The sequence below is a fragment of the Pteropus alecto genome, unplaced genomic scaffold, assembly GCF_000325575.1.
Source record: "Pteropus alecto unplaced genomic scaffold, ASM32557v1 scaffold5, whole genome shotgun sequence".
NCBI lineage: Eukaryota > Metazoa > Chordata > Mammalia > Chiroptera > Pteropodidae > Pteropus > Pteropus alecto.
This window is the reverse complement of record NW_006441953.1, coordinates 2,978,212-2,997,792: the sequence shown is the minus strand read 5'-3', so window position 1 is coordinate 2,997,792 and position 19,581 is coordinate 2,978,212. Positions and strand designations below refer to the sequence as shown.

The 19,581-nt window shown below is 34.5% G+C and overlaps 1 protein-coding gene across 1 annotated transcript in view; it reads left to right on the top strand.

Annotated features, from left to right (window-relative positions):
- Positions 1 to 8,510: 8,510 nt before the first annotated feature.
- Positions 8,511 to 19,581, top strand: part of TACR3 (tachykinin receptor 3) — a 66,748-nt gene continuing 55,677 nt past the window's right edge. The window contains exon 1 of the mRNA XM_006918884.1: positions 8,511 to 9,167. Within this exon, the coding sequence (XP_006918946.1) occupies positions 8,620 to 9,167 (548 nt within the window). The 5' untranslated portion in view covers positions 8,511 to 8,619. The remainder of the gene's footprint in view (positions 9,168 to 19,581) is intronic.

Sequence of the window (19,581 nt, the reverse complement as noted above, 5' to 3'; positions counted from 1 at the left end):
ACAGGTAATGTGTAAAATTTTGAGACCATATTATTTTATTAATTTTAAAGTGATTTGTTTTTTACCTGTTGCATATAATATTTTTTTCATATGCAAGAGTCCAGTGGTCTAGTAACTTCATTTGAATATATCTTGACTCAATTCTTTTACATTAATTTTGATTGTGACATGATGAATCTTTCTGAACTTTTTTTTTTTAGAAATGATTTCCTTTTTTAGGTAAAATTCACATAACATAAAATTTTGTTTTAAAATTTTAGATAAAATTCACATAACATAAAATCTACCATTTTAATCATTTTAAAGTGTACAATTCACAATGTTGTACAATTACTTCTAATTTCAGAACATTTAAAATATGTTCTTCAAAGGATAGGATAAAAGCCTAGCTTTGAAGATGCCAAAATTCTTTTTTAGACATGCTAAAATTATTTACTTTTATGCCTTTTACATTTTTGACCACTTAAATACAGCTGCAATATACATTCTTGTACACAAACTTTTGTCTGAATTACGGATTACTTCTTTAGATCGAATCATTAGGATTGAAATTATTGGACACAAAGAGTGAGATCATTATTAAAATTCTTGATATATATTGCTTTATATCATACTAATTTCTACTGCTTTAATAATTTCCACACTAGCATTGAGGGTTATTATTTTAAGAATGCTTACTATTTTAAAGTGGGGAGAAATTCATGGTATCTTTACTCACAATCTCTTTACTCATTGCTTTCCACCCAGTGCCTGAGTTGTATTAGCTATATACAACAGATGAGCTGTCATTCTCCAATTGAAAAACCTCCTTTAATACTGCTTTCATTAATGAAATTGTTCAAACATAGCAAGGAGTTTCATTTCTTGATACTGTGAAGTTTCTTCCTTCACTTATCACCTTTGTGCTCTTAGACAACTTAACTTCTTATAGCCTCTGTTTTCTCATCTGTGAAATAGGTACCTCAGGTTCTTCAGTGTTGTTTAAGGATGAAGTAAGATCTATGTCAGTATAGTGCCTGGCAGAATAAAAGCTCCATAAATGGTAGTTATTTTTAATTAAATTAAATGTAAAATAAATTTTTAAAGGGTAGCTAATGAAATATTTTTGTAGTATCTGTCCCCAAGGCAAAGGTATAATATATTTAGAAAATCTCTATAGTCAGATTGCATCAAAGTATAAATCCTTTATAATTCCTAATCCTAGAACAGCATCAGCATATAATAGATACTCAATAAATATTTTCTGACTGAGTGAATTTGAGTAACTTCTCTTTACACCACTGGAGGTCTCCAGTTTTTAAAAGACTCAGTATAAAAATGAAAAAAAATTTTTTAAAAAACCACCTTTTTTCAACTAAAGCCCATAAAAAAGATGTGTTCATATATATCCAAAACTTTTGAGCATTTGTTATGTCTTGCTTTCTTACAAAGAAAAAAAGAAGAAGAAGAAGAAGGAAAATTCACCAAAGAAATGAGTTATGTGTTCAAAATACTTTTTCTATTTTCTAAAGATCTCACTATTCTTTTTACTGAAGCTGTATAGGTTATTGTATCCCAAATAGAAGTAGTAGAGAAAGCAGTAACTATATGGATAACAACTCATTGCACATGATATAAATGTAATTACTAGATTACAAGACAAAGTGAAAATCATGAACAAAACAGGAAAGATAAAATTTAGGGTTAGAGAAAATACACACAAGAATAGGTGATGGTACTAGTAAAACTAGTAAATAAAACAATAATTTTGGACACATATTATTTTCTATAAATATGTTATTAAAAGGTGTAAGAGCAACAGCTCTAGTGAAGTTACCCAGTAATAGAAAGAAATTGCCATTCCCAATTATATACTTTACCTAAAAGATATTTAATATGGCATTTTGTTACAAGAAATGAATGTGGTTTTCAAATACTCTGTGTGTATGTATATATGTATAAATCTAATAAATAGATGAAAATTCTGCCATTCTGTTAAGTACATAAGAATATGTATGCATCTTGAAGTAATTACAAACCTATAAAAATAAAATCTAATATGACCTTTTGTGAATCTATAGTTAGTATTAACCTCAAGGTCTCTTGGTAAGGGAGAAAGACTGGTATATTATTTCTAACATAAAACATACTAGTGTGTTTTACTACATATAACATAAAAATATTTTTCCTAACACGATTTAAAACACAAATTAACTTCTAAAATTACCATTTGCAATACAACATAAATTTCACCTACAAATAACAAGCCCAATAAAATAAACTTTATTTCTAAAAGGTCATACTTGAAAAACCAAATGTGCTCTTAAAAAATTCAGTGTCTAATTTAAGGTTGTTAATTTCATATTGCATATAGAAAGAAGAGCTGATCTGCTAAGAATTTAGTAATTCTGGTAACATATATTTGTTATAGGTTCTATGCTAGCTAAATGAATAAAGCTCATATTCATCTCTTAAATATCTTATAATTTAATGGAGGAGACATAGAGGTAAATCAATAATTACAGGATGGTATGAAGTGAACCAAGCTAATGACATAAACAGGGTACTATAATGGACTTCCACATCATAAAAAGCTTCTCAAAAAATAATAATAATAATAATTAAGATGAAATGTAAAGAACTAGGAAGAGAACTGGTATTCCAGGAAGAGAGGCCAGAATCGGGAAGACATGGCATATGAAAGAATAGGATATGTTGGAAGAATCGCCAGTGGTTTCAGAGAGTTAAAGAGAAGAGACGTTACAAGAAGTAAAAGATAAAATTAAAGAGGAAAGCAGGGACCAATATTGAAGGACCTTGTTGCTTTCCATTGAAAAATTTTGGACAAGGGAATGATTGATCTAATATATGTTTAGAAAGATCTCTGTAACCATTGTAAAGAATAGTTAACTACAGTGCTGCCTAAAATCAGCAGTGATCTATTCATCAGTGAGCTCTATTAGAGTCTGTCACAGAATCCACAGCAGAAGTAATGGAGATTTGCACTAGGGAAGTATCAATGGGAAAAGAAATAAGAAAATTGATATAAGAGCTTCTAAGAATGCTGAATCTATTCTACTAGAAGTGGTAAATGATTGGATTTGTGAAGGAAAGAGAGGAACACAAAGAAATCTAGAATAATTCCTGTTTCTAGTTTGAGTAATTATTCAGCCAGATTTATGTTCTTATTAACATGGGAGGAAAAAAGGTCTAAGATCTTAAAGATGAGTTCAATTTGGGTCTTGTAGAGTCTCAAGTGACTGTATGGCATCTAAAGGAAGATGTCCCATAGGTAGTTGAGTATATGAGCATGGAAAGGTAGATTTGGTACACATCATGACTAAAGGTAGTGAAGACTTGAATTCGCATGAAGTAGAGCTCTCAAGAAGAATATACAGAGTAACAAAAGAAAAGGATCAAGACAGGAATCTCTGGAAACCCCAAATGTAAATGGTAGTCAGAGAAAGGAAGTCTCAAAATACATTGTTTGGATGTAGGAAGAAAGGAGGAAGCAGCAAAGAGTTGTTCTACAGCCTCACGGATGGAGAGAAAGTTAAGAATGAAAGAATAAATAATAAAATTGTAGGTTAAACTGTGAGGAAGTAGGGTGTTGCTGTAACAAATGTGGGATTGGCTTTGAAATTGGGTAATAGAAGCCAGAAGAATTTTGAGGCATGTCATAGAAAATATCTAGATTGCCTTAAAAGACTTTTAGATATATGGTTATTAAAGGAGATTCAGGTGAGATATGAGGAAGAAATAAGGAATCGGTTATTGAAAACTGGAAGAAAGATTATCCTTGTTATAAAATTGGCTGAATTGTATTTTGCTTTTGGGTGGAAGGTAAAACTTGTAACTGATGAACTTGGATATATAACTGAGGAAATTTCTAAGCAAAGTGTGCAAGGTGAGGCCTGGTTTCTCCTTGCTGCCTGTGGTAAAATGCAAGAGGAAAGAGATAACTTGAGGAAGGAACTGTTAAGCAAAACAAAACAAAAAAAAGAAGAAGAAGAAAAAAGAAAGATTTGTAAAATTCTCAGCCTGTCCATATTTCAAAAGATGGGAATGTTGTGTTCTGGAGACAATGCCAAGAGTGTGGCTGAATAAACTATTATTGGAAAGATTAGGCATGTGATGCATTGATCCAATTAACTATTTCAGCAGAAACCACTATTTTGGCCTAAGGAGAACAGAGGCAGGATGAAAGGAAGAAAGGCTGTTGGACTTCTGGAATTCTATAGGCAGGAAAAAAGGAGACTCTTGTAAAATAAAAATACAAGTATAAAATATGCCATACTGTTTCCTTGAGTTGTCAGAGAGGAAAAAAATAATTAAGTAATGACCAGTATCCATTTTATTATTATAAGTTTTTAACAAATTATTGGGTACATTACTAACATGTATTCTAAGCAAAAACACTGAGCGCAAATAAAATTTAGAAGAAATGTAATCTATTATGCATAATAAAATGGGTAAACACTTCTTGGTCTTTAAGATAAATACAAGGATTCACATAAATGGTTATAATTTATATTACACTCATGCAGTCAGACCAAGATTTAGTCACTATTATCTAAAACTTATTAACATCTCCTAAGCTATTTACCATGCTTAGCTTACTTCCCAGCATCCTTAGAGATTTGTGTAGGTGCAAGTTCACACAAACTCCCCGTTTTGTTTTGATTTTTCCTCTCTCTGCCTTCCTATTACAAAAATGTTTTGTTGCTGATAATGGTATTTTCTTTATTGTTTCATTACAACAGGGTCAATAAGCTTATGCTTTTGGCAATAAACCTACATTATCAATTAAATATAATCACAAGGTATGTAGATAACCTTCCTTCTTCTCTTCATCTCTATTCCATTACCTATATCTCAATATGTGATTTCTTGTCCTGATAATCTCGGGCTACATTAATATAGCTTAAATAAAAGAGAGTCATTAAAAGGCAAAAATTCTCTCTGGATGATCTCATACTGAAAGGACGGGACCTTGGTTTAAATAATAAAAAAAAATATTGAAAGGATCATCAGAATTTTAGTCTGCAATCTGAAAAATAAAATAATAGCTTCAGTTTTTAAATGCAAAATTATAGGATCCTTCTCTAAGAGTCACCTGGTCTGTTACCATGTCCTCTGCCCCTCTGCTCCTGACCTCAATGTTCATGCTTAAGGCTAGATTCTAATGGTAAGAGAAAGAGGATAAAGAAGAATGAGGAAGCCATCAGAGTGCACTTAGATAAGAGCAGATTCAGATTCTGGAGCTACAATGGCCAGATTATTCCCCAAATTCTCTTAACCAGGATCCCTCTTTCTTACACTTCTCTTATCTCCTAAATCTTCCCATTTTTTAAGGTGTAAACTCCTGGTAAGCCTGTCTTTTTTGGCACTTCATTTCATTCTCACAAAGAAATTTTTAAGAGAAACTGACATAATCTAGACTCCAGTGAGTACAACCTCCTTCTACTCAGTTACACACTCCCATTTTTTTTTTCTGTAACTTCCTATCTTACTACTTATAATACTTGCTTTAATGTCAAAAATACTGCTAGACCACAGGCTCCAGAAGGACAGGGTTCATATGTGGTTGTTTCATTGCCACATCCCTAGTACTTGGCATAGCTCCTGGAAGGAAGTATACTCATTTCATATCTGAGGATGACTGAAGCAATGAATGAATAACAACTACTCAGTACTACTGCTCAGGGATACAGGGAAATTCTCTCTATGTAAGACAGATCTAAAAGGAAAGCCTTGACCTGGATTCCTCTCTTCCTCTGAAAAGAAAGACCTTTTTTAAGCCCTTGCACTCTAACTAGTTCTAATTTTATCATTATCACTTATTTTTTGTCATATCACCTTACCCATATATAAGTCCAAGGAAAATAGAATCACGACTTATGATACTCTGTATGGATAATTAAGGCAAGAGTATAATAGATTTAATAGACTTCTACACAACTAAGCAACTTTACAACTTAAAATATTTGATCAAAATATACTTAATTATCAACCACCAGAATGATCCATATCATAATCTTGATAAGTGGTGTGTATTATACGAAGTTTGTTTTTTTTTTAATTCTTCCCTTCATTAGGAAAGAGAGAGGCTTTCATTTGTAACTGAAGTAATTTCAGGAAGGTAAATTGGCAGAAAGAAATAATTTGGCTTTCAAAAGAAAATGGTTTAATTTAGAATTAATAAGCAAGAGTGTGGAGTCTCTATTAACTTATAATTTATCATATATTTTCACAGGCCTCTCTGGGAAGAAATAGGAAACAATAACCCTTGATAATTATGACTTTCAGCATGCATTTATTTTGCATAAGGGTTTTGTCAATGTAATTATCAGGTTGCCTCACACTTAGCTCTATACACTATAGTTTTCATCATAAAAACTATAAAAAGGAAAACACTATTCATCACAAGCCACCCTGCACAACCATTTGTGAAATAATCATTGCAAGTTTTTTAAAGAATATGCTCTGAACAGGGAAACTAAAGAATTCAAAATATTCACAAATTACAAGCTAACTTCTTTTGAAGCAAGTAAAACTTGCTTTTGAAGAAAGGCCTGGTTGGGACCTCTGTAGTAGAGGCCTCACAGCGTCCCCAGCCTCACCTTTCTTTATCCCATAGCTTAACAATAGATCAGCCCCTGAAGCTTGACCCAGAGCTTAGAATATCTTCTGCCATAGAAAGTTGCCCTGAAACTTATGATTAATGCCCTTAGGCTTACTGACCACAATCCTTCTGATCTAGCATTCTTTCCAGACTACTCCCATCTTTGCTCCTGGTTGCCAACACCACCAGAGAACCAAGTCACCAGAGGGAAGGCTCCAGGAAGCATGACATACCCCTGGAACCATCATGTAGCCTCTGGAATAATTCCCAGATGTCCCCTTAAATACCCTAAGCTGGACTGAGAAAGTAAAGCAGTTTCTGAAGGTGTTAACCTGCTGCCTTCTCAAATCACAGATGCTCTGACAATAAACACTGTCCTAATAGCCCAACTTCTGTGTTGGTCTATTGGCTGAGCGGCACAGGCAGCATAAGCCCCTGACTCAGTTGCCCTACGGTTACACTTTGATTCATTTTAACTGAAAACATTTAGATGAAATGCACCATGATAAAATTGAAGTAGCTAACATTTACTGAGGTCTCCCTCTTGCCTAGTGTTGTTGAAGGAATTCTGTTGAAACTACTCACCCCCATAATTATCTTGTAAATTAGACTTTTTAAAAATTTTTCATTTTCAAATGTGAAAACTGAGGTTCAAAATTTTCAAGTGTTTTCAGGAGATTGTTAAATTATGTTTAACACTGAATTCCTGCATATCTATCCCCGAGAAATTAATAAAAGAGAGCTTGGCCTCTGGAACATCCTGATAAATTGCCTATCTACAGTCTAAGCAGAGACCATTTCCTACAGCTGGCACTGCACAGAGCACTCTAGTTCACATGCTCCAGCCAAAGCTCAGAAGTCAGGCTTGCCCACTTACCCAGGAAACTAAGGCTATTGGTGCTCATCCTCATGGTCAGGCCCTGAAAACCAAAGCGCCAAATGTCCAAAACTGTATAACCGAGTGTATGTATTCAGATTGCTTACAGGATACGTTTATCCCAGAATAATAAAGAAATCTAAGTCTTGTCGTGTTTAAACAAACAAACAAACAAACAAAAAACCCACATCTTGGGATTTCTAATTTACCCTCTGTGCGTTATGGCATTCCAATCTAAGCCAAGCCTCCCAAAACGTAGTCTCTCATGGTGATAGAGATTAAAGAGGAGGAACAGGGGACTTTGGAAGTGAGAGCGAGAGGAAAAGGGATCTGAGAAGTGATAACATGAACACGCAGGCAGAAAGTTGACTGAAATTCCAAAAGCCAGTTAACACCTAACAATATGACCATAGCCCGCAGCAAGCTGCACCCACACACTCTCTCAGGGAAAAGCTCCGGGGATTGTGCCTTCAGTTTAACGGTGAATGGTTTCATTGGTTTAGAAATGAACAGCCCACAGAAATGTCTGAGAACAAGGACCTCAGCAAAATATCCTGAAGTTAAAGAGGAAAACCAATCTTGGCAGGATTTTAATTACGTGTGAGGAAGTACAGCCCTTTCTTTGAGATGTCCACCCTTCAAGTTCCAGCTGCTCCGCAGCAAATAGAGAATGAATGAAATCTGAAGGGTGGGGTGGAGGAAAGGAGTACAATCGTTGTCTGCGAAGGGGTTGGTCAGCTCCGCGGCCCCTACAACGTCACCAAAGCAGGGGGCTATAAGAGACTATAAAGCGCGCCGCAGCATCCGAGCCTCAGTGCTCCGCCGCCGGTGCCAGGCCATCCCCGAGATCCCCGGCGGGGACAGTTCCTAATCTCTCTCTTCCGGATCGTCTCATCCTGCCTGCCTGCCAAAGTCGCAAACTCCTCGGACGAAGTGGCGCCCTTACTCTCCATCACCTGCTTGTTCAAAGCATCTCTTCAGGAACAAGAGGAGCGGTACCTTCTCTGCAGCGCTTCCAGGGGGTGGGGGCTGAGGACCGCCCAGCAACCAAGACCAGGAGGCAAATAAGAACTTCAGGGGAGTTGGCTGAGGCTGGCGGCGGGTGAGTGGGCAGATCCGGGGCTGCAGACTGGTGGCGATGGCCTCTCTGCCCTCGGTCACAAACTGGACGACAGGCGCGGGAGGAGAGGGCGTTGATGCCGGGAGCCTGAGTGAGGCGCTCGCGTCTGGGGCAGCGGTAGGAGTGGCTGAGGCTGAGTGGCTGCAACAGCTTATCCAAGCCGGCGATCTCTCCGCCTCGTCCCCCACGCTGGGACTGCCCGAGACTTCCCCGGCGCCTTCGCAGCCGCGGTCCAATCTCACCAACCAGTTCGTGCAACCGTCCTGGCGCATCGCGCTCTGGTCCCTCGCGTACGGCGTGGTGGTGGCCGTGGCGGTCTTAGGGAATCTCATAGTCATCTGGATCATCCTGGCCCACAAGCGCATGAGGACCGTCACCAACTACTTCCTCGTGAACCTGGCTTTCTCCGACGCCTCCATGGCAGCTTTCAACACCTTGGTCAACTTCATCTACGCGCTTCACAGCGAGTGGTACTTCGGCGCCAACTATTGTCGCTTCCAGAATTTCTTCCCTATCACAGCCGTGTTCGCCAGCATCTACTCTATGACGGCCATTGCTGTGGACAGGTGAGAAGAAGGACAGGCGAGAGGGAGGAGGGAGAGCTGGGCAGGGAATAAGGTTTCAAAGGAAATGGTGACAAGGTGGGTTTGGTAAAGGGAAAGGGCCTAGGAAAGAGTTCCTGGAGAAAAGAGGTCAATGACCCACTCGTAGTCCTCCAGCGGCTGAACTAGTTTCTGCTGCTACGGCCTCCCGCACTCCCACGCTAAGCCCTGGTCCCGGTTAAGGACATCTACAGAGACCGAAGAAAAGGAAGGAAGGAAATGGGGAAATGTCATTTCAAGTAGGAGAAAGTCAGCTAGAAACAATTAATTCTCATATGACTTCAAATAACTGCGGCAAAGCTTACATTCTCTGCAAAAAAAAAATGTGCTTTTTGGCCTTCTGTCTCTCGGTCAGACACTATTCTCTCAGAGAAATGGGCGATGAGTCTACCCTTCACACTTCCCTTTTCTCTCCGGTCTTCTGGAACTCATCCCCACCCATCGCATTCCCTAGCCTTACCCCATGGCCAATACTGGTTTGGCATCCCAGTCACAGAGCATCTATCCATCAGGGACAACAGGTTCCCTCCCAAAGATTGCCATTGGCTAGCAGTTTCCACAGTGTCTCAGGTCAGACTTCACTTCTGGTAATCTGTGGAGGCTATGAGTTGAGTAGACACTGTGCCTTGAAGACTGCATCCAAATCTTTCAGATAATGTGCAACAAAAAGCCCAGGGAATAATTGTTTAAAAAATGAGACACACTACTTTATAGCTGTTTAAGATAACTTTTTAGATTCTTTCCTCATCTATAGTGGGGATTCTGAAATGTTTAAGCAATTAAAAGAAGCTCGATTGACCTTCAACATTTGTTCTCATATTTAAGTTTTAAAATTTTCTGTGTGCATTTTCTTTCTCATATTGACATTATGAAATATGCATGCTGTGTCAAGACAATGGTAAATCTCCCCCTGTTATTGAAAGCTGGTTACACTTTAATTCAACATTATGCTAAAAATGACCATATCAATTGATTTCAGTATTGGTTTTGTGATTGGGAACTGCATGTGGAATACATGAGGTAATTTCACTTTAACTTCAAATCTCAATATTCTTGATTGTGGAAGAAAAGAGTATTTTTTCCCGACATTAACGAGTCTGTTTCAAAATAAAGTGAGGCTTAATATTAATTCTTACTACATTAAGCCACTATTATAAGAAAAAAATAAGAAGAGAATTCTTTTTATAAGTCATTCCTTTATTTATGTCATTCTTTTAACCCTTACTGTTTTGAAATAGTGAACACAGAGATATTTATCAATAAATCTTTAGAAGCTTTTTTGAATATCAGACCCAGAGGATTAAACTGAAGGAACACTGGTTACTTGCCACTAACTAGGATAAATTAGCACAAAATCACATTTTTTTACAGCCTCTGAAATTGATCTTTATCCCTTTCCCCTTTATCTCTGATCTTCCACATGTATAGGGACAGAAATAAATAAAAAAAAGCAACAAATCAACTCCAAATTGGGGAACAGGTGAAATTGCTTCTAAGCTTTCTGTACCAAGGTAGAATTGAATGTTCCTTTGGTTTGAGCATCTTATTTTTTCTTTTGCCTTGGGGTTTTTTTTGTCTTTTTTATTTCTTGTAAGCACATGGTTTTTAATGTTGTGATCAGGAGGAGAGGCATTAGCATATCATGGTATAAAATTCTCACAATCTTGAAATGTTAATGATGCATTGTGAAATTTGATGAAAGTTTAGTATGTGTGAAATTGGTAGTTTAAGTAAGAGGAAAATGTTTATTTTTCCAATTACTTTCTGCTAAAATTTATACAAAATCTGAAATGGCTTTTGAGTTATTTTAATGGCTAATATAATGCCATTTCATTACACTCACTGATTTGAAATTAACGAATACTTTAATAACTCTTTCCTATAAAACATTTGATTACTAAAATGATACAAAATTTATGGAGCATACAATTTGCAACAAAATATGAAGTATACTCAGTTCAGATCATTTTAAAATCTCTTACTTAAAGGAATACTCTTATTTGAGCAGACAATTGATAAAAAGAAATACAGAAATAGAGAAAAGCCTGTTTAAGATAATTTTTAGAATCAAATACTATACAAATATAACAGTTATTAGAACTCTCAGTAATTCACCGGTGTACGGAAACCTTCTGCATTTGTGTCTTATGAAACATGAACTGGAAAAACTTATATTTGCAGTTATATTATAGATTAAACATTACAAGGTAGACCCTTCTAAGGAAGTTCACATGAACTTCATGGTGGCTTGGTTTATGGTTGCATGGACTCCCTGCCACATTGGAACATAGTAAACGGTATATGCTCACAGAAATTATATTTTCTTATATAATTAATGTGTTATTGAAATAACCATAAAGGTTACTTAACCCCTAATTTGTTCTTACTGATAAAAAATGCATCATTTAGACTGCCTTGTGAACACTTGGCTTATTGAAATGTGAGTGTTTTCTATTCCCATTTAATAAAAACAGAATTCAACTCACTCTGTCGCTCTGCCTAGAATCAAAAGATCCTGAGCTTGAAAACTACTTTCTCTTCAACTCAGGCACATCTGGCTTCCCTTCAGCTGCACTGAAATGCTTGCAACCACCTATGACCTTAGAAATTTTAGACCTGAAAAGAATTGTAAATACTCCCTTCATGAACACCTATATTTTACAAATGGAGAACCTCAAGCCAAAGATCACACATTTTGTCAAGTAAAAGGCATTGAGTTTTCTTTGAAATGTTTGGCGCTCTATTCTGCATTGATAAAATTGCTTGCTTTCTATGTCCACTTTTATATACATATAGTATTGATAACTCTACTAAAGATTTAAATGTGAAGTCACAGATTTTGGTCTTATCCTGAAACGTGTTACTTTTTGCTTTGTTGATAATTCCTGCAAAGCTGTGTTTTTGTTGGCTAAGAAGTCATCTTTTATTTCTACAGTTTCTTCTTGCCTGGAAGGTTACCTCACCACCCCTCAACACCCCAAAACACACACAGTGGAAGTATTTGTCAATGAAGAGTCACTTTTTCTCTCCATTATCTTCCCTAAATTTGCCATGTTAAAATGTAACATTTAAATATAACATTTATCTAAAAGATGCTAAGCATTCCCCGGATCATGCAGTAGAGCCAAATTCAAATTACTGCATTCCATTCCAGGCTTGTGCTCTTCTTAACCTCTATACTATTATGGCCCCTAAGAAGTAGTGATGATTACAATGTTTAATTAGATGGTTATTCCTTTAATTAAATTAGAATTTAGCACTTGTTTATGCTGTATATTTTACTTGTATATATAGCACTTTTCACACATATATTACCTATATTTTAATTGCGAATGTAAATGTTAGAAAATTATTAATGGAGCAGTTAATATAATATAAATATTGTCATTTTTATTCATTTATGACATGTGCCACTCAGTATTTGGAGATATTAGTAAATAGAAAATGTTTTTCCATTTTCTAAGCAAATTTTTGAGAATAAGTTAGAAACTCTAATTATTAAAAGAAATATTTAATCTAACTGAACTAAGTTACATTTTTAACCAAATAGATAAAAATTGATCTCATATGCTACTCTTAATTTATTAATTTCTTTAAAAAAATTCTTTTATATAAAGCTAACTGTTATGCAAAGTATTCATTGAACCTCTATTTCTTTTGAAATTTATTATGAGCAAATAAAAATATACAGTCATAAAAATTGTGAGGCCTCAATCTGGTAACAAATTATCTAAAAGTACTGTGGTAAATTCTACATCATTGCTATAAATATTATGGATATAAACACTTTGGTCAATTTTTTTTACACCACTCTTTAATTCTATTGCCGAAAGCCAATCTTCTCACTTCTCTATACTTTAGAGAAAGCTACTGGCCATGTAGTTAATAGCTTTTATTTGTGTTACAGTAAGACTTAACTTATTTTTTTAGCCCACATAAACAGAATGAGTTTAGCCCAATATCTATTACTTTATCTTTGCATTCTTTGCAAAATAGTAACTTAAACTTATGTTTTGGAAAAGATTACTTTTTAGCAAATTTATTATCTTTGGCTCTTTCTACAATTTGTAGTTCTTATTCAGGGGTTTTAAAATACACCATTTGCATCCGCATGCGAATTGCTGTAGTGAGCTGTGAAAGTTCTGTTAAAATAATAGTGAATTCTTGTAAAAATTATTTATGAGCAGATAGTGAAAGCAATAATTATATGTTATTTGAATGGGTGAAATGCAAGGTCATCACAGAATAAGATGTAATCCAAAGTGGTTCTTATATAACTAGCAGAACTACAGTTGATATCAAGGTTACATTAACCACAATAGGAAAAAATATGTCAAAAAAAGTTTGCAGCATATTTAGCCAGCATAATATTTTTAAAAACCTTAATTAATATAACATATTCTTACACACATAAAAAAATATAACTAATATAAGAGATATAAACAGAGAGTTTGTTCACAAAAGAACCAAATATGTCTAACAAACATAAAAATATGAATGGCTTATATTCTTCATTTTCTTACCTGCTATGTGCTCCTCAAGCCACTCAAATCTGACTTCCTTTCACAACACTCTGTCTAAAGAGTCTTATTATAAAATGTTTTGGGCATTTGAGTTCTCGACTTTCTTGCCCTTTCAGTAGTATTCCCCACAGGTGACTATTGTCTCTTGGCTTTCAACTTTCTAATTCCTTTCTTCATCTTTGGCATATCTCCTGTGACTGTATTTCTAAGTCTTTGCTTCTGTGTAGTGATTAAATGCACAGGTTCTGCAATGCTAAATCTCTCTCCCCAAATTATCTAATCCGAATCTCTAGCTTCGTTTTTCACTGTTGAATAAAGAGTTCCCATTTTCTGTCTATTATCTAGCTGGTTTACTTCTGAATTATAAAGATACATAATAATCCATACAATAAAGCAGACAAATATAAATGAATCAAAAATTAAAACTAGAGAAAATATTATATATGTAAAAAAATAAATAAATAAGAACAAGACCAGGGTAAAGTTATAACATAGACATTCAAGTTAGACTCCTAATCATTTACGAAAGTTGAATTTCAAATGTCTCTGAGATTCTTGATAAACTTGCAAAAAAAGGATATATAATTAGAAATAAGGTTTACATTGTTCATAAGAAAATACATGCACGTTTCTTAAGAGCTAAAGAATTTCTAGTTTTCAAATTTCAAGAAATACCTTTTATAAGTAATAAAGAAGACAGCATCCTCAACCACACTGTCATAAATGCAAAATCAAGTTTTTTATAGATGTTTGTTTAGCATTCCTCTGAGTCATCCAAAGGCATGTGCCAAAGCAAAGTTCAGAATGGAGTTCTCAGAGTACTAAACCTTTATCTGGGCACAGTTTCCAAATAGTCTGGTTTGATGAAGAGTATACTTCAAGAAAGGATAAATGTATTTTCTCTAGAAGTACTTTTCTCATCTGAACTTTGGATATAGTTTGAGAAGCAGATAACTCAAAATTGTAATATGTGGCAAAAACTCTCTAAATTATTCTCATTCTAGTCTCCGTTCTCTGATCCTGAACCATCCTCTATACCAGTCTTTCATTTGAATGTATTTTTTCTCTCTCATTTATGTAAGGGACACACATGCACTGTGTAAAAATATCCAAAAACATAAATATTATGAAGTTACATTTATTCATAATTATCCTACTCCTCAAATTTTACAAACTTATAACTTTCATGTTCACATTTCAATACTCTTCTTGATTTTTGTGATATATCATATATATGTATGATATATCATATTTATGCACACTATATTATACACATGCATAAAGACAGACATATTTCTTTTAATTACTAATGTTTACATTATGTCATGTTTAATTCCACACACTAGTTTATTAAACATTTATTGAAAACTTATAAATCTTGGACATTATTTGACATGAGAATATAGAGATTCATCCTACCCTAAACCATTTTTATTTTAATTTTTTATCAGATAATACATATATTTGAATTAAAACTCAAAAAGTAAATGGCTCACCAATTTAAAATCCTATATCTAAACCTTCTTTTACTCTGGCCACATATGTTCAATTACCTATTTGACATTTCCTCTTGGATGTCTGAAAATCTCCTTAAACACCACCAAAATCATTATTTTACTTCCAAAACTTTTCCTCTTCCAGAGTTCCCCTTATCAATAAACAGTACAAATATCCATCCAGTTGTTCAAACAGCTCCAAAATCTATTACCATCTTTCTGTGTCTACCCCACTTTCCTTGTCCAAGCTTCTCTTATATCTTTCCTGGCCTATTACAATGGCCTTCCAATTGGTTTCCCCACATCCAGTCTTAACCCACCCTAATATGTTGATACAAAGAATGATGCCTTCAAAACATATCTAGGAACATGTTTCTGCACCCCTATTTGGAATCCTACAATATTTTCTCATTCTTATAAGAAGACTATTCTTAATCCAGACAATAATGACTTTTTTTATCCTGATCCCTGCCCAACTTCATTTAATGCCTTAACTCAACTGGCTTAAACTTTGTTCCAACTACTCTAATTCTCTCTCAAGTCCTTGAATATATGATGCTATCTTTTTGCCACTAAGCCTTTGAGCATACAGTTTTCCTTCTGTCTCCAATTCCCTTCTGCCAATTACTCATTAGTCAAATGTAGTCCTCTTTCAGATAGCAACTCAAATGTCACTTTCACAGGGAAACTTTACTTGAGTCTCCTGATTTAAATTAAATGTTCCTTCATAGATTCTCTTAGCGCATGTTTGACATAGCATTTTTCTTACATTAAATTTCATATTTATATTTAAGAATATTTGATGAATAATTTCTTCTAATGGACTTGTAAATACCATGAAGATAGGCTTAATTTTGTTCTTAGTACTCTTTTTATCCTATGCCTATCATACTGGCTTGCCCATAGTAAGCACACAGTATAGATTGCTGAATAAATGAACCATAAGAGTTCATTAATCAAATAAATGAAAATTAAAGTGATGAGACATAACTTTTAATTTATTAAAATTGGCAAAAATTGGTAAATAATTGGTAGATCGAGCCTTGTGAAACTGCCAGTTTTATAGTTTATAATGCCAGTTAATATTTCCTATGGCTTAACCTAACAGTTGGATATATATTGTCAAAATTTTTTCAGTAGTGCAATTCTCCAACATGTTCAAGGATAATTCGCAAACCAAGATTTAAAGAACTGAAAACAACTAAAAATCCCAATAAAGGAAAATGATCAAATAAATGATGAGGCATCTAAAAATTAAATTTCATGTAGAAATTTAAAAGTCACATACATGAATATAACATCAATTCTTCCAAGTCTCCAGACATATACATATAAATGTGGTAGCATTAACATGAATATCAATTTTTTTTTAGTCCACAACTTTTACTTATAAGCCATTTTTTGCTAGTCTTCCAATTATTTCAGAGTCCCTAGGGAGGTCTGATAAGAGTTCATCCATAGTCCTCCTTAGCATTTCCACTCTCCTCACCTCCTCTTGGTCAAAAATAAAAAATAAAAGAGAGAGAAGAGAAAGAGAGAGAGAGAGAGAGAGAGAGATGGAAGGAAGGAAGAAAAAACAATGTCAACACTTGGCACAGAGCATGACAGTTCCTCCGGAGGAAGAAGCCACCTGCTTCTTCAGGTTGTTTTGGGCACGTTGCATCCAAATCTGCAAAACTCATAAGTTACAAACTTTGCCTTCTGCTAGAAATTTTTGTGATGTTTATTTGTTCCAAATAGATTTGAAAGAATGATCTTGTTCCTGATCTTTGCTCCATTAAAAATTTCTTAATGACCAGTTTTCTTTTATCTTCTACTTTAAACTCTCTCCCCAGGGCTCAGCTCTAAATCATCTGTCTAGAATGATGAATTGTTTATACCTCTTCTTCCCTATGCTCATGGCTCTGAGCATAATAATTTTTATTGAAACTTGCTTACTGGTAAATTAAATAAATGTTGCAAAATAGACAACTAGGGTGTGCAGCCCCACCACTTCATTAGACACAGTCGGTCTGAATCTCATTTTAGACTCAGAGGATCTCTAACACCAGAGGAATATTTAGACCATGGATTTAACAGTCTGATATTGTACATATAGATATATATCTATACGTATCTTATAGATATATATCTATATGTACAATAAGGTAGATATAGATTTGATATGCTCTGAATGGTTAGACTTTAGGTAATTTTATTTTCTTTTATACTGTCCTTTTTATAACTACCTACAACAAAATGCATTCCTTTTACATGAAACAATAATTTATTAATTGATTAAAGTTCTGGAGGTAGATGGTGGTGATGGTTGCACAACAATGTGTATTTACTTAATACCATTGAACTGTACACTTAAAATATTTAAAATGGTAAATCTTATGTATATTCTACTACAATAATTTTTTTAAACGTTGATTTGTTAAATAGATACCTTTTAAAGAACCAATAATGACTCTGAGGTATATGCCAAACAGTTTGGACTCCAAAAGAGAAAACTAGATTAAAATTTATATAGATATTTTTGTGGTAGATGTTTAATGGCAACATTTTAAACACATTTTGTGGGCTGCATTAGAAATTATGAAGACAACTCTGACAAGAGAGTACTGTTAGCATTATAATAGATTATTTCATAAGCTGTAAAATCTTTCCCAGGAATTGTATAAAGATATTTCACCTGTGTGGAGAAATTTAGAAACCTGCCTAAAAGTACGGAGAAATAGCTCAGTATTTCTACTATTTAGTTTAGTATGTGACATGTCTTTAAATATTCATTTACATCCCTTATTTTGAGCTTACGTCATTATTTATGAGATTTTTTTTTACTTCACATTTGCCCAAGTATCAAGGTAACTTAAAATTCTCTTATGCATATAAGGAAAATATGTATATGATTATATAACTAAGCAATAGTGGGCTAAATTGTATTCTAAAGCTGATTTATTACTGGCTAGAGGAAATCAACTGTGCACATTTCTTCTCAGCTTTGTATACAGTGATGTTACTTTGTTAGCTGGAAATTATGATAGGAGTAGTTATATCTACAGATATGCAAACACTAAAAATTAGCTTTATTTTTTTTTTCCTGAGTGTCTGTGGTTAAACATTTACCAGCAAATGACTTCCTATATTTGTAGTCTCTCACTCAACAGATATTATTGAGTTCCTTTTAAGTACTAAACATTGTATAGATAAGGAGAACAATGGTATAAACAAAGTAGATTGGCCCATACCCTAATGATACTGTAATTAATATCTCTAGCTTGAACCCCTCAGCTGTATTCCAGAGTCCTAAATCCAACAACCTACATGACTTCACCCTTTGGAAATCTGTTACACATCTCAGACTTTATACACCCCAAACTGAGTTCCTGACATTCCTCCAAAACTTACTCCTCCTGCAGTCTTCTGAGGTCAAAATCTGAGCCTCAGGTCGAAGCTCCTGGAAGTATTCTTGACTCCTCTTCTTTCATTCCTCATATACAATCCTTCATCAGGTCTAATCACCTCCACTTTGAACATATATGTAGACTCTAATGACTTCTTAAGATGCCTCCTGCTATCTCCCTTGTCCAAGTCATCATCCTTCCTCACCTAAATGGTTCCCCTGCTCCTACTCTTGTATCCTTTAGTTCATTCTCAATGCAACAACCGCAGTAATCCTGTTAATAATGACTCAGAGCATATATCCCTTCTACAAATCCTCCGATGGCTCCACAGTGTTTTCAGGATAAAAATCAAAGCCCTTACAATGGTCTACAAAAATTCATAGTAACCAGTCATTTATTACTCTCTGACTTTAATTACCCCTACTCTCCACTCCACCACTCTGTTCCACCATCACTGGTCTCCTCTATTTCATCAGTATCCTAGGCATGTTTCCACCTCAGGATCTTACTGTGTGAAACATTCTTCTTCCATGACGCCTGCATTACTTCTAACCCCTGACTGTTCTATTTTAAATTGCTTTATTTTTTCTTTATCACATGTATCACCTTCTAAAATACCATATAATTAGCTCATCTGTAATGTTTATTGTTTGTTTTTTGTCTGTCTGTCCTACTAGGTTGTTAGTTCCATGAGAACAAGCCTAGATCTGTGTCTCAGCTGAAAGAATAAATAACAGATAATATCCATGGTAATACGTGATTAGCATATTAAGCTAAATCCATAAAGAAAAAAGTTTGAACATTTTCAAATTAGCATAAGAAACAATTTTGAAGAAATCAAAATGCTCACAAAATTGAGTGTTTATTTTGAATAAGTATTATTAATCACAATTCAGGTAAATAACTTACTGAATTTAAAAGATGTCACAGTACCATGTGTACTGATTTTTATACTTTCGAGTTGAATAGA